General features: G+C 36.9%; 2 protein-coding genes across 3 annotated transcripts; both read left to right on the plus strand.

The window, feature by feature from the left end:
- Positions 1–3128: 3128 nt before the first annotated feature.
- On the plus strand, positions 3129–10237 carry nqo1 (NAD(P)H dehydrogenase, quinone 1). 2 transcript variants are annotated; one of them, XM_067495398.1, is made up of 6 exons: positions 3129–3389; positions 5727–5894; positions 6460–6590; positions 7114–7227; positions 7899–8041; positions 9823–10103. In XM_067495398.1, exons 1-6 carry the CDS (start codon positions 3386–3388, stop codon positions 9950–9952), a joined length of 690 nt encoding a protein of 229 aa, XP_067351499.1. In that variant the 5' UTR covers positions 3129–3385; the 3' UTR covers positions 9953–10103. The 2 variants fall into 2 exon arrangements, with proteins under 2 accessions (XP_067351499.1, XP_067351498.1); XM_067495397.1 differs by having other exon boundaries at positions 3136–3389; positions 7899–8000; positions 9823–10237.
- Positions 10238–11658: 1421 nt separating this feature from the next.
- Positions 11659–16946, plus strand: LOC137115007 (gamma-aminobutyric acid receptor-associated protein-like 2). The gene is made up of 4 exons (XM_067495402.1): positions 11659–11876; positions 13469–13524; positions 13813–13985; positions 16354–16946. Exons 1-4 carry the CDS (start codon positions 11843–11845, stop codon positions 16457–16459), a joined length of 369 nt encoding a protein of 122 aa, XP_067351503.1. The 5' UTR covers positions 11659–11842; the 3' UTR covers positions 16460–16946.
- Positions 16947–21961: the final 5015 nt, after the last annotated feature.

Here is a 21961-nt window from a genome sequence, read left to right on the forward strand (position 1 = left end):
CATAGTGGATCACAACATTTTGATTTCTCGATTACACCAATGATAGGCATCAATGGCAGTGGTCTGGAGTGATTTGGGTAATACTTAGCAGAGAGGAATTTTGTTGATAATGCCTAGTCCTCTTTTTAACCGATATACAGATATACAGACGACAGCCATTTGTTATACTACAATCACAATTATGTGCAGGTTTTGCTATGATAAGATTTTGATAAAGATAAAGATTTTGTATGGATTTTGAAATAATGAACACTGATCTGAAATTGTTAGTGATGACCACAACTGAATTTTTATCAAAAAAACATTTAATAAGCCTTACTGTATGTTTAACATGTTGCTGGTAGTTTGTGAGAATTAAAACAGCTGGAGAAATTATTTTTCTTTTTTTTAATACACATTTTTTTGCCTAGTTTAGAAATCTGGGCCTAAGCAGATGTTTCACCACAAGAGGTGATGGAGATTCTAAGAAACACCCTGGCTGTGATGCTGGCACAGTCTTCACTTTAAATGAAAGCTAATGATGTAAGGGGGAAATAAAGAGATCCAGTAACATGACAGGATCAGACTTTTTGCTGTGTAATCAGGGATAAATTTGTCTTAATCCGTTCAGCGTGCTCTCAGGCCACAGCATGTCTCGATTACCAACCAGGCCTGCAGGGCACAGAAAAACATAAGTGTCACATCTAAGGAGCATGAACTGAAAACAGGCAGGAAGGACACAGATTCAGTTGTATGAAGGCTTGGAATATAGTTTAATTTAGCTTAGAATTAACCAGGTCTTGAGTACGCTTGGTTTTATCTTTGTGCAGGTGACAACAGAAAACAAGCAATTCAAACAAAGCTAAAGTCCACTAGGTCTTTACACCACATGTGACAGTGAGTCCTTTCTCCTGTTCATTATTCCTATGTGCCAGGTATATCTGGGATGAGTTTTGTACTACATACATTTGACTGTATACCACAGTATATACCGTCTTTTTTATGCTGGAAAATGTTTGCTGAGGTTTGTTGATGTGAAGGTGAAGTGCCATGAGGAGGTAAAGCATGAGGAGAACAAAACAACAGGTTGGATGCCAAAGAAACATTTAGCCATTTCTCTGTGATTTAAAAAGGGAAAGGACAGAAAAACTGAGGGCTGCTCTTCAAAAACCAATGTATTGCTTGAGAACTCAGGGTCATAAAGAAGTGGGAGAATTAAACCAGTGATCCTGCAGGTCATAGACAACCTCTCTATCAAATTAAGCACAACCTCCCCTTGGTTTCACACAGTTTACTGCTTTTTGCAAAACAGGTGTCAAAAATTACAACAAAATTTTTGGTCAAACTAAAGCATTCTTTCAATCAGTCATGACACAATGGCTAAAGAAATACAAAATTATCAAAATCCCAATATCATAGTGATCGGGATTTATTATAGTGATAGTGATTTTACTAGAGATAAACCTTGTGGAACACTGCAGCTGCACTTTTTGAGATGGCCAGTTGAATTACTGTTAAAAAAGAGACCAATTCAGAGACTCAGTATGGTACAGCATTTGGACAGTCTTCCTTCTACATTTAAGAAAACAACTATTTTTACTGTACTGCATCTGATCGCATTCTGTTCAAGTACAGAAAATCTGAGCAATGTAAAAACTACTGTAAAAACACCGCAAAATTTAAAGAAACCAAATTAAACGTATGGGAGGAAATATTAAAAAATCAAAATGAAGACATAATATAATACAAATGTTATATAAATTTTACATTTAGTACAGTTGCTCCAGTCAATTAGTCCACGGGTTCTGATCAACATCACACTGACTATTTACTTTTGTCTTTGATTCAGGCTTGCAAATAGCAACAAAGAGGTGGCATCTTTTATAGTAGATCTAAAGATTATTTGTCATATGACATTCCGCTAAGTCACAATTACTTTGTGATATAAGTAAATACTCTAGCTTTTACGGTCTAACTTGTATTTTATCATGTGCCACCGCTGAAAAATCCTTGACCCACCTCATTCAGAAATTTCTGCTCACACTCCTGTTGCTAAATTCAACCCGATTCTTACTGGTAATGAGATGTTTACATCTTATGGTATGGCCTCAGCATTTCTGCTCATGAAGCTTTCTTCAAATGGTAGATTGTGACACCTTTGAATGTTTAACGTGTGCTTTGTTTTCTACAGTCACTGTGTCAAAAATGCAACCAAACTGCAAACAGATTATGTTTAAGGGAACATAATCAATAATCAGTGGATAATCATAATTTGATAATGTTCTGATGCAATGCTTTTTGAATGACTGTGGCACTGCATTTAGGTTTGGAAAGCAGGTTGCACTCAGAGTGGCAGGTGTATTTTGACATTATACACAGAGCAGGACTGTCACATACCTGAGTTAAATCCGTTGGGGTAAGCAAGAAAAACACGTTTGTTAGACTGGTCTTGTTTAAAAGTATTTAAACATGTTCTGTGTGAAGTGATCATTTTATTTTCAGCCTTCACTTAGGGCTGTACGTACCTAAACACAACTATAAAAGTGTGTAGTCAGATAAGATAGATGTTCTACAAAAAAACGATATTTTAAGAAAACTAGATTTTTCTAGGAAAAGAAAACTAGATGTTGAACTGCAAGGTCTGATTTTGATTTCTGTCATTAGGCAAACAGAACATGTACATTTTTGTTAGTATGTTCCCTACAAAACCCAGTAGAAACATAGCCTTGAGGAAACAGGGCTATATATATGATGCAGATTGTACTAACCCTGGGGGCACAGAACACAACAATCGTGGTCAAAATCTGCTGCTTACCCTTACAATAGACTATCTTGGGCTGCCTTGGCCCCTTTTACCCTTGACATTAATTTAAATTAAAATTACTATAGTTTTTATAGTTAGTTAGTTAGTTAGTTAGTATAGTTATAGTACAGACGGTTGTAAGTTGTTTGGGAAAACGCAGGTGACAGGTTACATTAACTACATGGGACTTTTTCAAACAAGTCAGGCTTACTAAACCTTCCTTCACTTTTCTTCTAACAAGCTGAAATTAAGTCAGATTAAAACTTTTATTGAGCCACATGACCTTGCGGGATAATCCCTTGAAAGTGACCCAAACATTCTTTTCCAGGCCAAATGAAATCAATCTTATTTACTTGCACCAGTGAACCCAGCCTGACGAACTCGCACGCACACACTCCTCCGTTTCAAAACATTAAACTAAACCTTTGCTGCTACAGTTTGACAGCAAACCCTTTTTTGTCCGACATGTACTTGTGATTTGGAGATACCTTTGCTCTCACTAAAACCGGATCTAATCACATTTCTCACGCAACCAAAGCAACCAGCCACTATAAAAGCTTCAAGGGACCAGAAATACAACAAAGACAGCACCAGAAACTCAGCATGGGTGAGTCTCTGCCAATTTACCTTCTACATCTTTGTCTGAAAAGCATTAAGCAAACCAGATTTTGCTCTTACTACTCATTTAGAACTGTACAACCTGAACTGTTACTAATCACTGCACATTAATAGAAAGGTGCTGTTTTTTTTTTAATTGTTATTTATCTGTTATTTCTGACACTAGTGTCTCTCTTGACTGAGTAAACAAAGCTGGTAAACAAATATATAGATTTTGTAAATCTCAGAATAACTGTCTTCTATTTTTAAAAAAGCCAGTTGGTAATAATATGAAATATATCTTCATAGTAGATGAAGTAAGTGTTCATATCTTTGTATCTGCTTAACTACCTTTTACAGCTCAAATGTATTAAAGGCCATAGTATGTAGCATTTAAAGTTTTTATAAATGCTTTATAAACGAGTGGCAATTAATGCCTAACAGAATAATTTTTGCTTGTAATTAGATTCGATTTAGTTACAAAACATTAATACAATATTAACTGTAGTAAAGCATTATCCTCACTTTATTATTTATTCAGTGTGATTCCATAAGACTGTCAGTCTCGTTCCGCTGTGGTGACCCCTGAAGGAACAAGCCAAATGATGATGAAACAAGATAAGCTTTCACATTTAAACAGTGCTGGACCAGAAAGTTCATCCAACTATGTGCTGTTCTTAACTGTGAGGTTCATTGAAATTGGGGCGATTATAGTAAAGAGATCTGCAGTTATGACATGAAGTGTGTTGTGTCCCAAAACAACAAGTGGGTCAGAGTAACTTCGTGTGTTTCTCTGTCACCAGCAGCAGCCTGATGACATTCAAGGAAATTGTTATCCACAGAGGCCTAAAAATATTCAATCATCAGTTGGCCTTTGTGTGCACGTATATACAAACAGACACACACTTTTAACATGTGTGAATTAGTGAGTGCTGAGATAACACAATTCAGAAAATAAAGGAATGTGGCACTTTAAAGTACAGTGGCAAGAAAAAGTATGGCAATGTTTTCATTTTCAAGGTTTTCTGAATACATTGGTCATGAAATGTGTTTTGGTTTTAAACATAAACAACTTTTCTAAGCTGATAAAACAAAGTCATGATCTTCCATGTCTTTATTAAACACACCCGTTAAACAGACAAAGTCATGGTAAAAGAAAACATGGCAACAGTTGGCTCCAGATACTCAAACATTGTAGTTAGTGTGCTATTCACAATCAGCATCAGCTAATGTGAGCCATGTCCCAAAAAAGAGATCTCTGAAGACCTACGATCAAGAGTCGCTGATTTGCAGGGAGCTGTAAAGAATTACAACACACATTACTCTCAAAGATTTTAGATGTTCATCTGTCCCAAGTTAGACTTATTGTCTGTTGCAATTTGATGGTTTGGCTACTCGCCATTGAAGATCACCCAGAGGGCACAGAAGGCTCAATAAGGTCAACCAAAGGCAAAAAAAAGAACATAGTGACCATGGCAGGACAACACAGAGAAAGTCACTGTTCTCCAAAAACAACATTGAAACACATCTGAAAGTTGCCAAATTCCATCTTGACAATCTACTGCAGTAATGGAAAAAGGCCTTGTGGACAGATAAAACAAAAGTCAATTTCTCTGGGAAGAACCTGCAATACTACAAATGGTATTAAAAAAGAACGACATAAAAACATGAAAACATTGTCCCAAAAGGGAAGTACAGTGGAGGGAGCATCGTGGATTAGAGCTGCTTTGCTGTGTGTGGACCTGGCCACTGGCAGCATTTCTATCTGCAAGCTGAAGCTCAGATAAAGCTGAGTGATGGAGCAGGAGAATGGATCTAAACACTGAAGTAAATCTTACACAGAATAGCTTCAGAGACACAAAATCCACATTTTTAATCCACCAGAGCTCAACCCAAAGAGTTCCTGTGGGAAAATTACATTACTTTTTATAGTAAACGGTGTTGAAAATGTTATAGATAGGTATTAATTACTTCTCTGAATCTGAAATTAGGAGTGAACATGTATTTGGTATTTCTAACCCCACAGTATGAATAAATGACATTCAATTGTGTGTGTGAATTGGTCACATCAAAACAAATCTGGGAAAATCGCTTGATACACTTAAAAAAAAATAATGCTTCCCTTAGCCTTAGCTGTGCTTTGTGTTCATTGCTGAGTCTATGTATAGCCTCACAGTGTTGCTGGCTCTTAGTCTTGTTCAGGACAAATTATTTACTTATTAGAAATATAAGAAAGTCATATAAAAAAATCTACTTCTACAGAGAAAAAAACTATGTAAAATCCCCACAAGATGATAACGAGAAACCTGTGTTTGTGTGTGTGTGTGTGTGTGTGTGTGTGAGACAGCTCAGAAGACGGCACTGATCGTATACGCCCACCAAAGTTCGGCCTCATTCAATGCAGCTGTACTGGATGTAGCGGTTCAGGAGCTGACGGAGCAGGGATACAGGGTCATTGTTTCAGACCTGTATGCAATGAAATTCAGAGCCGACACCACACAGGACGACATCATTGGTGAATATTTGGGGCAGCAGGATGGATTATGTGGGATAGAGCGTTAAGTATCTGCATTATAATGTGATTCAAATGCAACAATATTGCTCATTGATGGGTTTTAAATAGTTTGTTGGTAATCTTTGGGTAGGTTTTTGGAGTTCTATGATAAATGTAGGAATAATACCTATCAGGTTAGTGCGAGTGGAGAAGTCGGGCTGTCAGAGTGGCAGGGGCGGACAAATATCAAGGGCCCCCAACGTATTCTAGAAAGCAGTGCATAGTCTGCATTTGCTCTGATATCGGGCACCCGAGAGGCCACTTTATTGCATTCACTCTACTGCTGGTCCTTGGAGGGATTGCTGTTGCCCCTTGTGCCCCCCATTTGAGTCCCCCTATACAGGCTCTGAACAGACATGCTAAAACACGTATACACACACACACACACACACACACACACACACACACTACATTTACGTTAGGTAGATGCATTTATTAGGATTGTTGTATTTAATAACAATAAGGAAATTATATCACAAGCTGCTTCTTCAATATATAAAGATTTGATATAGTTTATCATGACCAGGTGATCTAAAGAACCCAGAACTTTTCCAGTATGGAGAAGAGACCATGCACGCCTGGATGGAGGGCCGCCTTAGTGATGACATTGTTGCCGAACAGCGCAAATTAGAGCAAGCTGAACTTGTCATCTTCCAGGTCAGAGGGCACTCACATATTTAATTTGTTCTTTTTTTATCACATTGTCAATCAACAAACATGATTGTTTCTAATCCCAGAGACAAAACAGATCTAAAATATGGAAAAACATCTAATCTAGACATCACGGAAAAAATGTCTGTGTAATAGTAGACTGTAATGGTAACACACAATAAACCTTTATTTGACCATACTGGGCTTTTAATTGTTTATCCCAAAAGCCTTGTTATTGTCAATAACATGACATCACATTTAGATCTATACACAGAATGACATGGTCCCTGTGTATTTGTCATTTTGATTTAATAACCATGTATGCTGTTTTATTGCAGTGATTCAGTGAACACTGACAACTCTTCTTCTTCTTCTTGTTTCATGAAAAAGTAATGCAACATATTTAGCTCTAAAATAAATTTCATCCATAAAAGAAAAGAAAAAGGAAGCCAATTGGATCGGATAAAACAGTAAAATTATAAACATAGTATATATGTATCAATTTGAAGTGTCCTTTGTCTTTCGGCAGTTTCCTTTGTATTGGTTCAGTGTGCCTGGAATCATGAAGGGCTGGATGGACAGGGTGCTGACACAAGGCTTTGCTTTCTCCCTGGAAAAGATGTACAACAATGGCACTTTCAAGGTCCTTAATATGTAGATAACATCTCATTTACAAGCCCAGGATATACAAAACAATGACAAAAAGAAAACTTTCTCATCTTTTTTATGCAAATGTAAAAACTTTCTGTAATAGATGGTTTTACATTAAATTGGAAAGGCAAAAGGCTCTAAAGCTTTTTCATTTGCTTACATTTTTCTGATTTGATTTGCTGCTGTTTTATAACACAATACTATTCTACTATTATATTTTATTTATTAATTTAGTCCCAGGATTCCTGTGTATAAAGTCATTGAAATGAGTTCCACTTTTACCAGTTAAAATATTACAATTACGTACACACTAATACACAGATAATTATAATCCAGTAATATACGTTAATATGAAATAGACCATTCTGCATAATGAATAGTGTTAGCACTTTAAGCATATTGTGATTTTTACTAATTTATTTTTTTAAAAATCCAGTGCGGGACTCTAAATTGACCTTGTTTTTTTTTTGTTTTGTTTTGTTTTTTTCTTCAGTAAAGTAATTGTCAATAATTACATACAAAGTATTTATGTTACACAAAATATACTGTCTACACCCTTTAATGTCTATATAGACAATCAAAGGCCAACTATATATGTTCTGTATGAGTGTTTCTTCACATTGTAATATAATATTTATATTTATACTATATTTTTACTTGAAGGGTAAGAAAGCAATGTTGTCCTTCACCACTGGAGCAACACAGTCAATGTTCCAGCCTGATGGTATCAATGGAGACATAAACATCACACTGTGGCCACTACAGGTGAAAACTCAGACTGTTAATGTCCACAGAATAAGGTCAAGGTCAGGTCATATTTTTAAACTGCTCAAATTAAAAATATTTACTTAAAGCAACAATATTCTAAAAAAGCTAATGTTAGCATGATAGTAAGTCAATTCATTTTCTACACTCCACAATGATTTGCATAGCCCTTTCGGTTCAGTCCCCATCAAATTATTGCACAACACACCTGATGCTTTTTACTACCATTTCCAAAAACACAATGCAACTCCCTATCCTTCTCCTCCATTCCTCAGGCATCCTCTCACTATTCAAGATCTCGGTAAACAAACTAATTAAATTAGTAAGAAAATCCTTGTACAAATCCATGTCTCCCTCCTTACTGTCCAACCTAACACACAAGTCCTCATATGCTCTTTGTTTGGCCTTTGCCACCTCTACCTTCACCTTATGCTGCATCTCCCTGTACTCCTGTCTACTCTCTTCAGTCCTCTCAGTGTCTCATTTCTTCTTAGCTAACCTCTTTCTCTGTTTACACTCCTGAACTTCCTCGTTCCACCACCAAGTCTCCTCATCCACTTTTCTCTTTCATGATGACACACCGAGTACACTCCTACCTGTCTCCCTGATTAAATTAGCTGTAGTGGTCCAGTCATCTGGAAGCACCTCCAAACCACCCAGAGACTGTCTCAGGTCCTCCCTGAAAACAACACAACATTCTTCCTTTTTCAACTTCCACCACTTTTTCCTCTGCGCTGCCTTAGTCTACTTCATCTTCCTCACCACCAGAGACATTTTACACATGACCATCTTGTGTTGTCTGGCTACACTCTCCCCTACCAATACTTTACAGTCACTGATCTCTTTCAGATTACAACGTCAGCATAAGATGTAGCCCACCTGAGTGCTTCATGTCACCCTATGTTCCTGCCTCTTCTGGAAGAAAGTGTTCAATACAGCCATTTCCATACTCTTTGCAAAGTCTACCACCATCTGTCCATCTACGTTCCTGCCCTGAAGACCAAACCTGCCCATTACATTCTCATCACCTCTGTTCCTTTCACCAACATGTTCATTAAAACCGGCACCAGTCATCACTCTCTCACCTCTGGGAATGTTCTGCATTTCTCCTTTTCCCTTTGGAGCATAACCACTAACAACATTGAATATCAAACCTTAAATATTCCAGCTTCAGACTCATCACCCTGTCTGATACTGATATCTCTAGAATATTCCCCGTATACTCCATTTCTCTTGTGGTGGTCATTGTTAACTGGGGCCGTGACTGATTCACATGTTTAATCTGGCATGTGTTTTATGTCGGACGCCCTTCCTGACACAACCCTTTACATTTATGCAGACTAGCACAAGAAGACACTGGCTTGTGCCCCCTTGTGGTTGCAATAACCTGAAAGTTCTAAACTTCAAAATTCCAGTCTAATGAGGATATTTGGACATTTAGCTAAATATTATACCATTTATTTTAACGTGGGGCAGACAAACAACAAGAATGAATCAGACTTTGATTTGATTCAATCATTTCTCTGCCTTGCAGTAAATTCTTCTTATAAAATGACTTCTCTGATGAACCAAAATGAGAAAGTCAAAATTGGATTTATGGAACTGTACAAAAATATACTGTGCCAATGACTTAAATGGCACAAAAAGTTTAGGTTTGCTTTTTTTGCATGTTACACCTCTCCCTCATGTTTCCTGTCTGCAACTCCATTACCAACTAATGAAGGCAGAATTCCCCAAGCATTATGTAAAAGATATTAAAATATTTAGTGATGTAGACATTACTCAAGCTGCCTCCTCAGTATGTATTTGTTTTTTCTTTCAGAGTGGCACTCTACACTTCTGTGGATTTCAGGTTCTTGCTCCTCAGATATTCTGGAGTCCAGCTCACTGTCCTCCCTTGGTCCGAACTGCATTGCTTGAAGGATGGCGAGCTCGACTTAAAGGACTACTAACAGAAAAGCCTTTGAATTTTGCTCCCTGTGAGCTGTTTGATCTCAGTTTCCAAGGAAAGTTCCTGCTCTGGCCCAAAGTAAAGGAGGAACAAGAATCAAAGCCCTATGGCATCACAACGGGACACCATCTAGGCAAGCCACTACCACCTGACAACCAGACTAAAGCTCAGCCCAGAGATGAAAATAAACCAGACTGCACAGACTAGGGTGTTCTCGTTTATATACTATATTACATATATAAAAATGTTTCCTGAAGCTGAAATAAAACCATATCGACAACAATGACTTGATCTTATTGTTATTTGTCCTTTATAGCAAACCCTGTTTTGTTATAACAAGGTTTTAACAAAAGCTTTAACATGATGTATGAATAAGATATTACATCTCCAGGCCAGTATGGCAGCTCAGTACAGACCAGTACGTAACTGCAGCCTGGTCACTGTTTCCCACTGAAACCAAAAACAAAAAGAAAAAAATAATCCAAAATCATATACAGACACCCTGCAACTTTTGTTTTTAACAATTTTTTTAACTTTTTCATTGCTTTTTGCCTTACTTGTAAGTTGCTTTGGATAAAAACATCTGCCAAATAACTAAATATATATGTACATTTTAATGTTTAATCATGTTATGCAATTGCCTTAAGTGAAGTGTTTATTCAAGCAATGATGGATCTTCCTTATACTATATGTTAATATTTTAGTATTACACAACACAAATGATGACAATGCCAGTTTTTGTTATTGAGTGGTCTTTTGAAACAACAAGAGTTTTGTGACACACAACAACACAATAAAGTTCTTTATTGTTGTATATTTCAATAAAGGTTTCCTATAAAAAAAATGGAGGAAGAATATATGCAGATGAATTGACAATTATAGTTGTCATAATAACGTCAAAAAGATAAAACCTATTGTGTTACGAGGTTACAAAAACGACAAAAGCAATATTCTGATCAGTTGTTTGAAACAGCAAAAAAAAAAAAAAATTGTTTTTGCTGGCTAGGGGGGTCTGGTGGCTCAGTGGTAGAGCATTGGGTTGGTATGCAGAAGGTCGCGGTCTTGAAACCTACCCTACCTAGTGTGGCACGGCCTAGCCACCGAAGGGCAACCCTGGTGCCGGTCCCGAGATAAAAATGTAAGGGTTGCAGCAGAAAAGGCATCCGGCGTAAAAACACATGCCAAATCAACGTGCGGGACTTTTGATTGTTTCTGCTGGTCCCACTACAGCATCCGATGTTGCAGGTTCGTTCATTTACAGAAGTTTTTTTTTTTTTTTTTTTGTATTTTAATACATTTTTACTCCAAGTACAATGGTGACCTTCTTCAATTTCTGTTGTGGTGGGACTTCCACAATTTTCCAATATTTTATAAACAAATGGTAATCGTTGGCTTTAGCCTTAAACTTACATGTTATTACCATGTAGTCAGTGGGTACTACCATCCATGTTTATGTTCAGCGTTAACTATATGTAGGACCAAATATAACTCATAGGCACCTATGTCAATAGGTTGTCATATTTAATGCACATATCGACTCTAAATGGTAAATTTTTACAAATAGTACGAATTTTTAGGGATCATGTCTTTCTTGTATGTTTAAAGGTTATAATCAAAGCGGACAATTTTAAACATTTTCACTTTTTTTACTCGGTCGCCCCCCCTACTCTGTACGGTGGAATAGTACAGCTCAGGGGTGACGTAATCACCGGGGTAGCGCTCAGTTGTTGTTGTTGTGCGGTGGTGTTCATAGCTGTTGCGACGTTTGTACAACACTTTGATAGTTATAGTTTAAAGAGAGATAAAAATATTTACAATTTTAGTCTAATTTAACGTTTAGTCGTGTCTATTATCTGCAACATCGAGTGAAACGACCCCGGAAACGACCAACATGAAATGGATGTTCAAAGAGGATCACTCCTTGGGTAAGGGAGGAGGGGGTGTTATTTTGATGATAGTGATTAAAAATGTCCACCCAAATGAAGTTTACAAAGCAAGAGACTTTATTGTCTCCGTGAAAAAGAAGTATCTCTTTAACGGTTTTAAAATCTCGCTTTTCAAGACAACAGACGCACAGACTAGCTTGCTATTCAGGCTTTTGTTTCGAGAAGAGCCGGTTTTAGGCTAACTGTATCGACATTAACGTTACGCTGACGTAAAGCATAGCTGTAAATGTTAATGTCGGCTAATGTAAAGGGCTGTTTGTTTGCTTTTACATTTAGAACAAAGTGTTCAGTTTGTGCAGGCCGATAAATCGTTGGGTTCTTTTTGTTCCCTGACGACGACCTGTTTTCAGGCTAAAGGTGGATGTTGAGTATGCCAGACCTCCATTCTACGGCGAGGTGGTGTTAGCACCTGGATTGCAAGGCTAAACGTGCTTGTTTATTTTAAAATGAGTAATATATTATAGTTCCGTTTTTAATATAATAAAGTGTAAATAATAAGTTTTAATAATAAAGTGGAGGGCGGTGACACGTGACTAGGTCGAAGAACAAAGTTGATTTGGCAGAACAATCGCAGGAGGCCTGCAATCTTACTTTGAAGTACATTTAAGCTTAGAACTCCTAAATCAATTAGTCGATCGTCGGAAAGCTTATTGATTAACAATTTAGCATTTTTAAATGTAACAGTTTTAAAGCAGGTATTTCCTTGTTTCAAAGTATTTTTTAACCAGTATTTTTATTATTTTTTTGTTTGTTTGTTTTGCACGTTAAGCATAAGAAGTGAAGCACATTGTTTACATTGTTTCACACGAACACACATGATACTATATGTATTTGGTCTATACACATGTAAAAAAACAACAACAGGTACTTAGAAAATTATCATTTAAACAAGTATATAGCTCTATTTTGATTCCATCAGCTTTGGCTCTGGGTAATTCAGTAGGCATTTGGTATTTTTATAATTTTTGGAGACAAAAGAACAAAAAATTTAATTGAGAAAATAGCTGTAAGATTAGCTGGCAGTTCGTCAGTGTTAAGGTTACACCCCTACATGTCATTTTCCTGCATGTTTTTTATGAAATTATTTGTCTGGAAATTCCTTTTTTTATCAATGACTCAACTAATAATTAATTACATATTTGTGACAACGGTCTGTAGTTGTTAAACATTAATATGCTATTCAAAGGTGCAGAACTTTTAAACAAATGAGTCTGGTAGGAGCAGTCAGCTTCTCTCTACCAAAGTGTTATTGTCAGTGTTAAGACTACAAACTACATATCAGGGGTCCTGGTGGATCAGTGCCAGAGCATTTGGGTAGGATGCAGAAGGCCGTGGGTTTGAATCCCACCCCACTATGTGAGGCCCCTGCTTAGCCACCAATCCTAATCTACAACAGCTGCATAGTAATCTCTCACCTTAGACATTAAATTATTGGTCTTTCTCCATCAGTGTTTGCCTCAAGTATCTATACAAAAGGGCAAATATTGAGCTATATAGAGCCATATGTTTATGTCTCAACATAAAACATCCCCCTGATAAACACAAATATTGTTTTTTTTTTTGTCCTGCAGAACATCGATGCATAGAGTCAGCCAAAATCCGCAACAAATACCCTGACAGGGTCCCGGTGAGTGAAAAGGATTTGTAGGATCTCTCTTTTAATTTTTACATATCAGCCACAACATTAATGATCATGAACACGGGTCAAAATAGAAAAAATGCCATGTTGGCCATGACTGACAGGTGTCACAACACACAGAGCATCACAGCTTTCTGCATATGGGGCTGTGTAGCCACAAAGCAGTCAGAGAGCCCATGCTCACCTATGTCTGCCACATTAAAACCTAGTATTAATATTGTGGCTGATTGGTGTGTGTTGCATGTTGTTTATTATCATCTCTGTGTGGTTTGTTAGGTGATTGTAGAGAAAGTGTCTGGATCACAGATTGTAGACATTGACAAGAGGAAGTACCTGGTCCCCTCTGACATCACAGTGGCTCAGTTCATGTGGATCATCAGGAAACGCATCCAGCTGCCCTCAGAGAAGGCCATCTTCCTGTTTGTGGACAAGACAGTGCCTCAGTCCAGGTCAGGGTTTGTAATATTCTGACATCACCACAGTGAAAATAATTCCTTGGTCATATAAAGTATATGATAAAACAACAGTCAGATAACGTTTATGACCTTTATCAGCATATGACCTTTAATTTCAGACATCATGAATTTAAATTTCCCCCTGAGTGCTCTTATCTCCATTTTATGCTTTGTGGGTGAGTGTAGTAAGTCCTCCTTTTAAGGTTATAAAAGAAAAGTTAGCATTTGTTGTAAAAAAAAAAAAAAAAAAAAAGTTGTTTAAAGAGCAAACGTAAGAATGGCATGAGAGGTAAAGGATGGAAAATATAACCTAGCAAAAGATCTCATAAAAAACAGATAATAATAAAACCTGCAAAAGGTTAACAGTGTGTTGTTAGACATGCACATTTTGGCTGATGAAACGGTTCTTGCCAAGTGCAGCCTACACAGTAGTTACAACCAAAACTGCTATCTGACCTGTCATTTGTAACTCTTTAAGTCTGTAGTTTTAGTTCACTCACAGAGAGCAATAGGCGAGAAGAATTACAGCCCCAGTCACCTCAGCTGGTCAAGTAAACCAATGAAAAACACGGCCTCTAGGTGGCACCAGCAGCTTTTTTTTAGAATTAAGTTTGTAGAGGGTGAAATTTGGTGGCACTGTAAAGATTGTACAGAAAAACATCCATTATCTGCAAGAGCTTATCCTGTTAGGGTCACAGGGGCTGGAGCCTATCATAGGGGGAGACATCAGACAGACAACCATACACACCTACACCAGTTAACCTAACCTGCCACCAACTGGAAACTCCAAACATGTTGTTCAGTCAGTCACGTTGTTGAGTGTGTAAATCACTGTAAAAATGAAATCAAATTAGTTTTTTAGGTACAAGTTCATATTTATGTATCTTACATTGAAGTACTATTAGTGGAAGAAGAAGTGCTTGTTACTTGTACTTACAGACATACGTGTGTAAGTGAGGAAAAATGGAAATATACGGGCAATTATAATTATTGATACATATGTTAAAGCTTCAGTTTGCAATGATGCAATCAATGAAATCAAGTAATTAATTAAATCAGTCAAAACTTTATTTATATTGCACCTTTTGTACAGATTAATGATGATCAAAGTGCTTTATAGACGATTGAAAAGTTAAGGAAGTCTACCAAACAAGTCAAAACAGTGATAACAGTGCCCACAAAACAAGGATATCAAAAAAGGCAATCAGACATAAAAGTATAAGACTATGGGACAATGAGAACAATGCAAACAAATAAAGATATAATATAATAATTAATTAAAGATTAGAATCAATAAAAATGACAAACAAATAAAACATGTAAAATTTAGATCAAAATAGACATTGATGAAAAAACATGACAGAAGCAAGAGAATTACGCTGTGTCCGAAATCCCCACCTACTCGCTTAGTCCCTGTTCCCTACCGTACACTAAGTAGTTCAATCAAAAATGAGCAGTCAATTGACATTTCTGACACTCACTAATCGTTGTCTCATCGTGTCATTGCTAATAGCTTTATGAGGCGCACAACTTATTTTCTCACTTCTGAAACAAAGGGACCATTGCTTTGTGGGATTGTATACGCTACAAGAAAGTAGGGTATACTCTTAGTGTTGCATTGTGGGATACTTTGACTGCACTATATAGTGGATAGATTTACACATTCGGACACTACTTCAAAATTGCCAACACACTATATGTTCCGATATATAGTGAATCGGGGCTGATTTCAGACACAGCCTAAAAGAAAGTAAAAGAATAAATTATCTTTTAAACCAAACACCAATGTAGGTTTTACAGCAAAATAAAAGAAAATAGTAAATTTTGGGGGAAATATTTTCAGTGTGTATTTGTGATCGCAAGAGCAAGGGATTAAGTCAAGATTGATATGAACATGCAGAAAAATAAGATCTATTAAGGTGCACACATTGTCTAACACTTAATGTGTAGAGGTGCTGTAAAAGCCTCCTGTGACACACACTCTCTGAACAGCACTGGCAGCGGTGCAGAGATGATCATTTTTAGAAGTGTTTTGAACAAGGCTCACCCCTTCAGACAAATCAGAGAAAAGTGATGGTTTCTACTTGATTAACAGGTTTATTAGTATCTTATTTATTGAAATAATTAATTAATGCATATAAAATATTAAACTAAAATAAAATACAAACAAAATTTCTTCTAAATTAAACAAACCCATTCTCCATAAACCTGAAGCTAAGTTGAAGTGGGGACAAAACTAAAACTAAACTAAAAAGATGGAAACTACATTAATGAAACTATAAACCTTCAGCAGCACTACTCAGCAGCGGTTGGTAGTACTGACCTAATGGGCAGTATTGAGACTGACTCTTTCTTGTTTCAGCATCACGATGGGCCAGTTGTATGACAAGGAGAAGGATGAAGACAGCTTTTTATATGTGGCATACAGTGGAGAAAACACCTTCGGTTTTTCAATCAAGAAACCCTGATTGTGACCAGCCTTACCTGTGGAACCACACCAACACCCAGCTACATACAATCAGAGCCCTCACTAGACCTGAAGCACCAACACCGAGGGACCGACCCCAGAGATTCAGTAAAGAGAACGTAACAGATAGTTGGACTAATTGCTCACATGACTGGATTAAAATAAATAAGCGTGTTTGTTTTGACCCATGTTGCACAATTTCTTTATATAGTTACAGATGGAGTTGTGTTTAGTGTCTTACCATTCAATTCAAGATTCAAACAACTTTATTGATTCCATGGGGACAAAAACGTGGTTTGAATCATTTGTTTGATGTTGTAGTTTGAGTGTTTTTGATTTTTTTTCCCTCACATTTTAAATAAGTGTAAATGAGTTTTGCTTGTAGTGATGTTTTCCTCTTTGAAGAAAATATTTAAAAGAACCTATAGTTTAATTATCTGAAGGTAAGGTAGCTGGATGACCTCACCAATAAAAATATAAAAATTTAACATGGTTGTCTTTTTAAAATTGCATCACTTTGATTTTTTTAACTGTAGCATTAAATAAATAATAAGTAGCAAGCATATTCACATATCATCTCTTGTTTGACAAATGAAAAATTAAATATAAAATTTACAATGATATAAGACAAATAAACATTTAACAGATGGCTATAACATGCTAAAATGCTATAACTTGACGCAATGACATTTTGGGGTTGTTTTTTTTCCCACCATTACAATTTCTGTTAAGAAATTTTACATATACCTCACGTGTTATAAACCTGGTGTCACATGTCAATGAATTTATGCGGGGCTCAATGCTGGAGAAAAGAATCAAAACCATCTGACAAGCAGTAAACTGCATGTTTTACTTAAAATGACAAGTTATTTTTATCATCTGTTTATAGTAAGATTAACAACTAGATCTATGTCATATTCACTGTAAAAATGTTTAGCTCAGTAGTCTTGGTATTTTCACTTCCCTGTCTCTTCTGCAGCCTTTCTATGAAGGCAGAACTTCACTCATTTAAATATTCAGTAGAAGAAAAAGGAGGTTCTGTTTTTTCTTTCAAGCACACATCCTTTTTCAAAATTAACAGATGTTTTCCCCTTTTCTGAGAACAAGCTGCTGATGCGATTTGTGTTGATTAACTGTAGCATTATGCAGGGACAAATTAAATTCTGCCAGGTTTAAGTAAAAAAAAAAAGTAATTTGTTTTAAGTAGTTTTCTTCATATTTCTGAGCAATCACTGGAAGTTTTGGGCAGCTGTGGAAGTAGAAACCTTTGCAAATAGTAAAAGTCCTGCATTAAAATTTCTAAATGAGTAAAAGTAATAGTTCCTAAATGGTTCTTTATTTATTTTTGCTATTTTAGCAGTGTGGTGACTTTGGTGATCTACGATTTCCTCTTGCACCATCATAAGTTCACATTTGTGGTAGTTGGATGAATTGCATTTAACTCTTCATTTGGGGATTAATTATACTGACTTTGATGTTCCTCTGACATCTCATCCTATTTACTGAAATACCTTAAAATATCGAATTTATTGCTGTAACTTTGGTGAAGACAAATAGCCTCCCTTCAGGAATAACAATAAAACTTCTTACGAAAAATGTAAATATATTATCTAAAATTCATATGTCCATACAGACATCCTTGTAAAATAAAGGTGAAATAAATACATGTAGGTTACTCTTGCCACCTCACAGAAGGTTGAGCGTTCGAATCCCTGACTGACCATGGCCTTTCTGTGTGGAGCTTTCATGTTCTCCCTATGCTTGCATGGGTTTCCTCCAGGTACTCCAGTTTCCTCCCACAGTCCAAAGACATGTATGTTAGGTTAATTGGTGAGTGTGAATGGTTGTCTGTCTGTGTATGTCTCTCTCTGCTGGCCCTGAGATAGACTGGCGACCTGTACAGGATGTACCCAGCCTCACACTATGACAGCTGAGATCTGATCCAGCCCCCTTCAGCCCCCTTCAAATGCTTCAGATAACTGGAGATTAGTTTGTCATAAGACCGTGGTAAAATGTTGGATCCACGCTTCTGCTGTAATTCAGCCCAATTTGAGGGTTTGTGTATATAAACCACCTGTCTAAGGTTTGAGTCAGGACTTAGCTCTTGCATGCATGGCCAGGCCATCACACTGCCTCTGCTATGATGACTATGACACTATGATGCTTTTCTTTTGCACTAGTGTATTTCTGTCCCACCAAATGCAACAATAACAAAAAGAGTGTTTTGCTGAAATTGAGACGAGCCTTCTGGATGCAATTTGTGATGAGTATGGCTAGTAAGATACAGAAACAGGGAATTTTATTCAGTTAATAGGGGGCTGCAGGGCCTCAGGTGTTTTTGGAAGGTTGGCTGGTTCTACAAAGATTCTCAGCTGTACAATGTTGTCTTTATTTGTTTCTCTCATGTGTCTTGTCTTTGTAACCCTTCACAGACAGTTAAAAGATTTTCTTCATGTTCTCTAACGATATTAGAACAATCTGTTACTTACAAGAATAAGAAAATAAGTGTGAATGAGGATATGAAGGTTTTGCATTCCTTCATTGAAATATGTTGTACCTAGAATAATGAAGTAAAATGTGTTCATTTATTCAAGCGTAAAAACTTTCTCAGAAAAAAAAAAGTTGTTGTGTTTTTTCTGCAGAAATCGGATGAGGAAATGAAAATCACTGATGTCATTCTGCTAATGTGCTAATGTGTCCAAACACTGCTGCCTACACTACAACTTCACTACAACTAGGCCACTGCTACAACTATTATTAGTATCACATCTGGTAAATGCTAAATAAATTGTAAATACATCTCTTACTGTATGTACTATTATTACTGTTTCCATTAACTAATACAACTGCAACTAATATTATTACATTCGGCTGTACCACTTGTAACATTTGCTTTGTAATAGTACCAGCACCAACAATAATGTTCTGTAAAAGTAATAGTATACATAATAATTAAGTATTATAGATGATTATACTATTTACTACTACTATTTATACTATTACAATTGTTGTGCCTGCAAAAGAAATTGTTATTTGCTTAGTCTAATGTGACTAGATCTTTGAAGAATTCTGCCTTGTATGTTATGTATATATGACCTATGTTTTAGGCCATATAACAACAAAGCCTAAGGGGGTCTTAAGCATGTCTCTAAAGGTGACACGCCCTGGGAATCCTCGTCCTCTCTGACCTCTTCAATAAACCCACCTTGTTTGCCTGTTTGCTAATTATCTAACCATATGACAACATTTACCTAATTTTTCCTTTTCTTTTAATTTATTCGTCTTTTTTCATACTGTTAGATAAGCCGAAAGGAGAGTAGTAGTAGTATCCAGTTTGTTGTGTAAAGCCGACTCTCTCTGATCATGCGGTTGGAGGGCGTTTTTATCCTTACTTCAATCATCGCGCTACTTTCTCTGCTTCGAGCTGTGACCAGCGCGATCAGCTGTACGGAGCTGGAGCCGCTCGTTTGTTTACAGTCGGGAACAGCTGATCGGCCTGCTGCAGACCGGCACCGTGGGTTTAAGTTTCGTTCGGACTTTAAACCTAAGAAATAATAACATAAACACAGCTGGTAGAAAGGGAGGGGTGGACAAGAAAACAGGCGAGGGAAGGGAGAGACGATTCAAGCCGTCTCCCGTCTCTTATCATGGGCAACTTGAGGTGGACAAGTCTACGGCACTGTCGAGGAAGCAAAATACAGTATCTGTCGAGAGTTTAGAGTAATGTGTTTCACGGAGACGTGGCTGCAGGACAGTATGTCCCGCTCATCAGTTCAGTGCAGAAAGAGGAAAGGAGGAGGCCTGGTGGTGTCATACTGGTCATGTTACTCTGAAAGAAAGAGTCTGTTGCCCGAATATTGAACAGTTGGCGGTGGCCCTCCGGCCGGACTATACTAACCCCCAACAGCCCATTCCTATCCCCAGCTGTGCAGTGCTGGTCCAAGCCCGGTAGAAATTGGGGAGGGTTGCGTCAGGAAGGGCTACTGCGTAAAAACTTTGCCAAATCAGCATGCGGACAATGATCCGCTGTTGCGGACCTGAACTCACGGGATAAGCCGAAAGGACAAAAAATAGATGTAAAAAAAAAAAAAAAAAAAGATTAGTACTTATTTATTTTCTTCGTTTGGTGTATGTTCTTTTCCTTTCTTTCTACATTCCCACAGAGAGCAGCTGTAACAAGGAAACAACATTTCCCTATGGGATCAAAAAGTTGTTGAATCTTGAATCTAAGCATCTCAATACAGAAGGTGAAATTCGAGTGCTGCTACACATATGCATACCACTACAAGAACATCTTTACAATCACTACTATTAGTTTTATCAGTAATCCATATACAGTTATTATATTATACAGTAGTATTGCTACTACAATTATTATTGCAATTTTCACCAGTAAAACTACAGCTACTTATATTTTACAAGTGCTGCTCCTGATAAATGTTGTATGACTTGCAGTACTATACACATGTGACTATTGCTGCTATACTACTACCTGCTGTTCCACCAGGTGTCTGTTTTTTACATAACACAACTTTACACAACTTCTCCAGTCTTTTGTTGCTCATGTCCTATGTTTATTTCAACCGTGTTACTGGCAATAAATTCAAAATGAGCATATGTTTTTCGAAAACAATCAAAATTCTCTGTTTTAATTCTTGATACTAAGTATTAAAATAAAAAAATAGGTTTCTAATTGATTGTCGCATTGTGTTTTTCAGTTATATTTGAAAGAGGGTATGCACTTCTGGTAAACTGGGTTTTATAGCAGCAGTAATGATTTTAATACTGACAGTTGATGTAGCATTAGTAATAGAAATAGAAAGCAGACTCAGAGTCAGAAAGGTGTCTGTGTCTGCCCATGTTAAGAGTTTTAACTTTAAAACCTGCAATTATTTCACCTGTTAACTGCTAACTGAATGGTAATATGTTATATATTTGCATATGATGAACACCCTCCCAAAGCTGCTGGTAGGGTGAGGTGGATACATAATATTTATGTTTCAGTATAACACTTTGATACATAACCAAGCTGGTCATTCAGAAATAAAGGCTCCAGCTTCTTTGGAGCTGTGAAAAATATTGCAATGCCTAGAATTTATTATATTGACCAAATAATGACCAAATAAAGTTATCATTCATGCTCTCAGTGATTGTTGTTGGGAGGCTGTAATGGAAAGTAAGTTTGGGGTTTATTAGAATGGCTCTTATAATGTAGGGATTAGTGGATGTATAAACACAACAAGCCTTATGTGTTAGACTGTGGTAGGGGAATGAGTTGTGCCAATAAATGGCAAAAAATATTTAATCATCAGTCAGGCTTTTTGTGAGGTGTAGATGGTGTCTGGAAAACACAAAATGCAATATACTGTCCTGCAGGTATTTCAGTGCTTATGATTTCATTCTAAAATAAAGAAAAATGCCATGAAGTAAAAAATATGTGCTGCAAAGACAGATTGCTGCATTAATTCACACTCTGACTTACTTATACTAAAGTGTGTGTTAC

This window comes from Channa argus, chromosome 2, assembly GCF_033026475.1.
Source record: "Channa argus isolate prfri chromosome 2, Channa argus male v1.0, whole genome shotgun sequence".
Taxonomy (NCBI): Eukaryota; Metazoa; Chordata; class Actinopteri; order Anabantiformes; family Channidae; genus Channa; species Channa argus.

Coding starts and splice junctions, on each gene's coding strand:
- nqo1 (XM_067495397.1), top strand. Junction 7,228..7,898: donor ACAACAATGGCACTTTCAAG/GTCCTTAATATG, acceptor TTTTACTTGAAG/GGTAAGAAAGCAATGTTGTC. Junction 8,001..9,822: donor TCACACTGTGGCCACTACAG/GTGAAAACTCAG, acceptor TTTTTCTTTCAG/AGTGGCACTCTACACTTCTG.
- LOC137115007 (XM_067495402.1), top strand. CDS start 11,843: ATGAAATGGATGTTCAAAGAGGATCACTCCTTGG. Junction 11,877..13,468: donor CAAAGAGGATCACTCCTTGG/GTAAGGGAGGAG, acceptor TTTGTCCTGCAG/AACATCGATGCATAGAGTCA. Junction 13,986..16,353: donor AAGACAGTGCCTCAGTCCAG/GTCAGGGTTTGT, acceptor TTCTTGTTTCAG/CATCACGATGGGCCAGTTGT.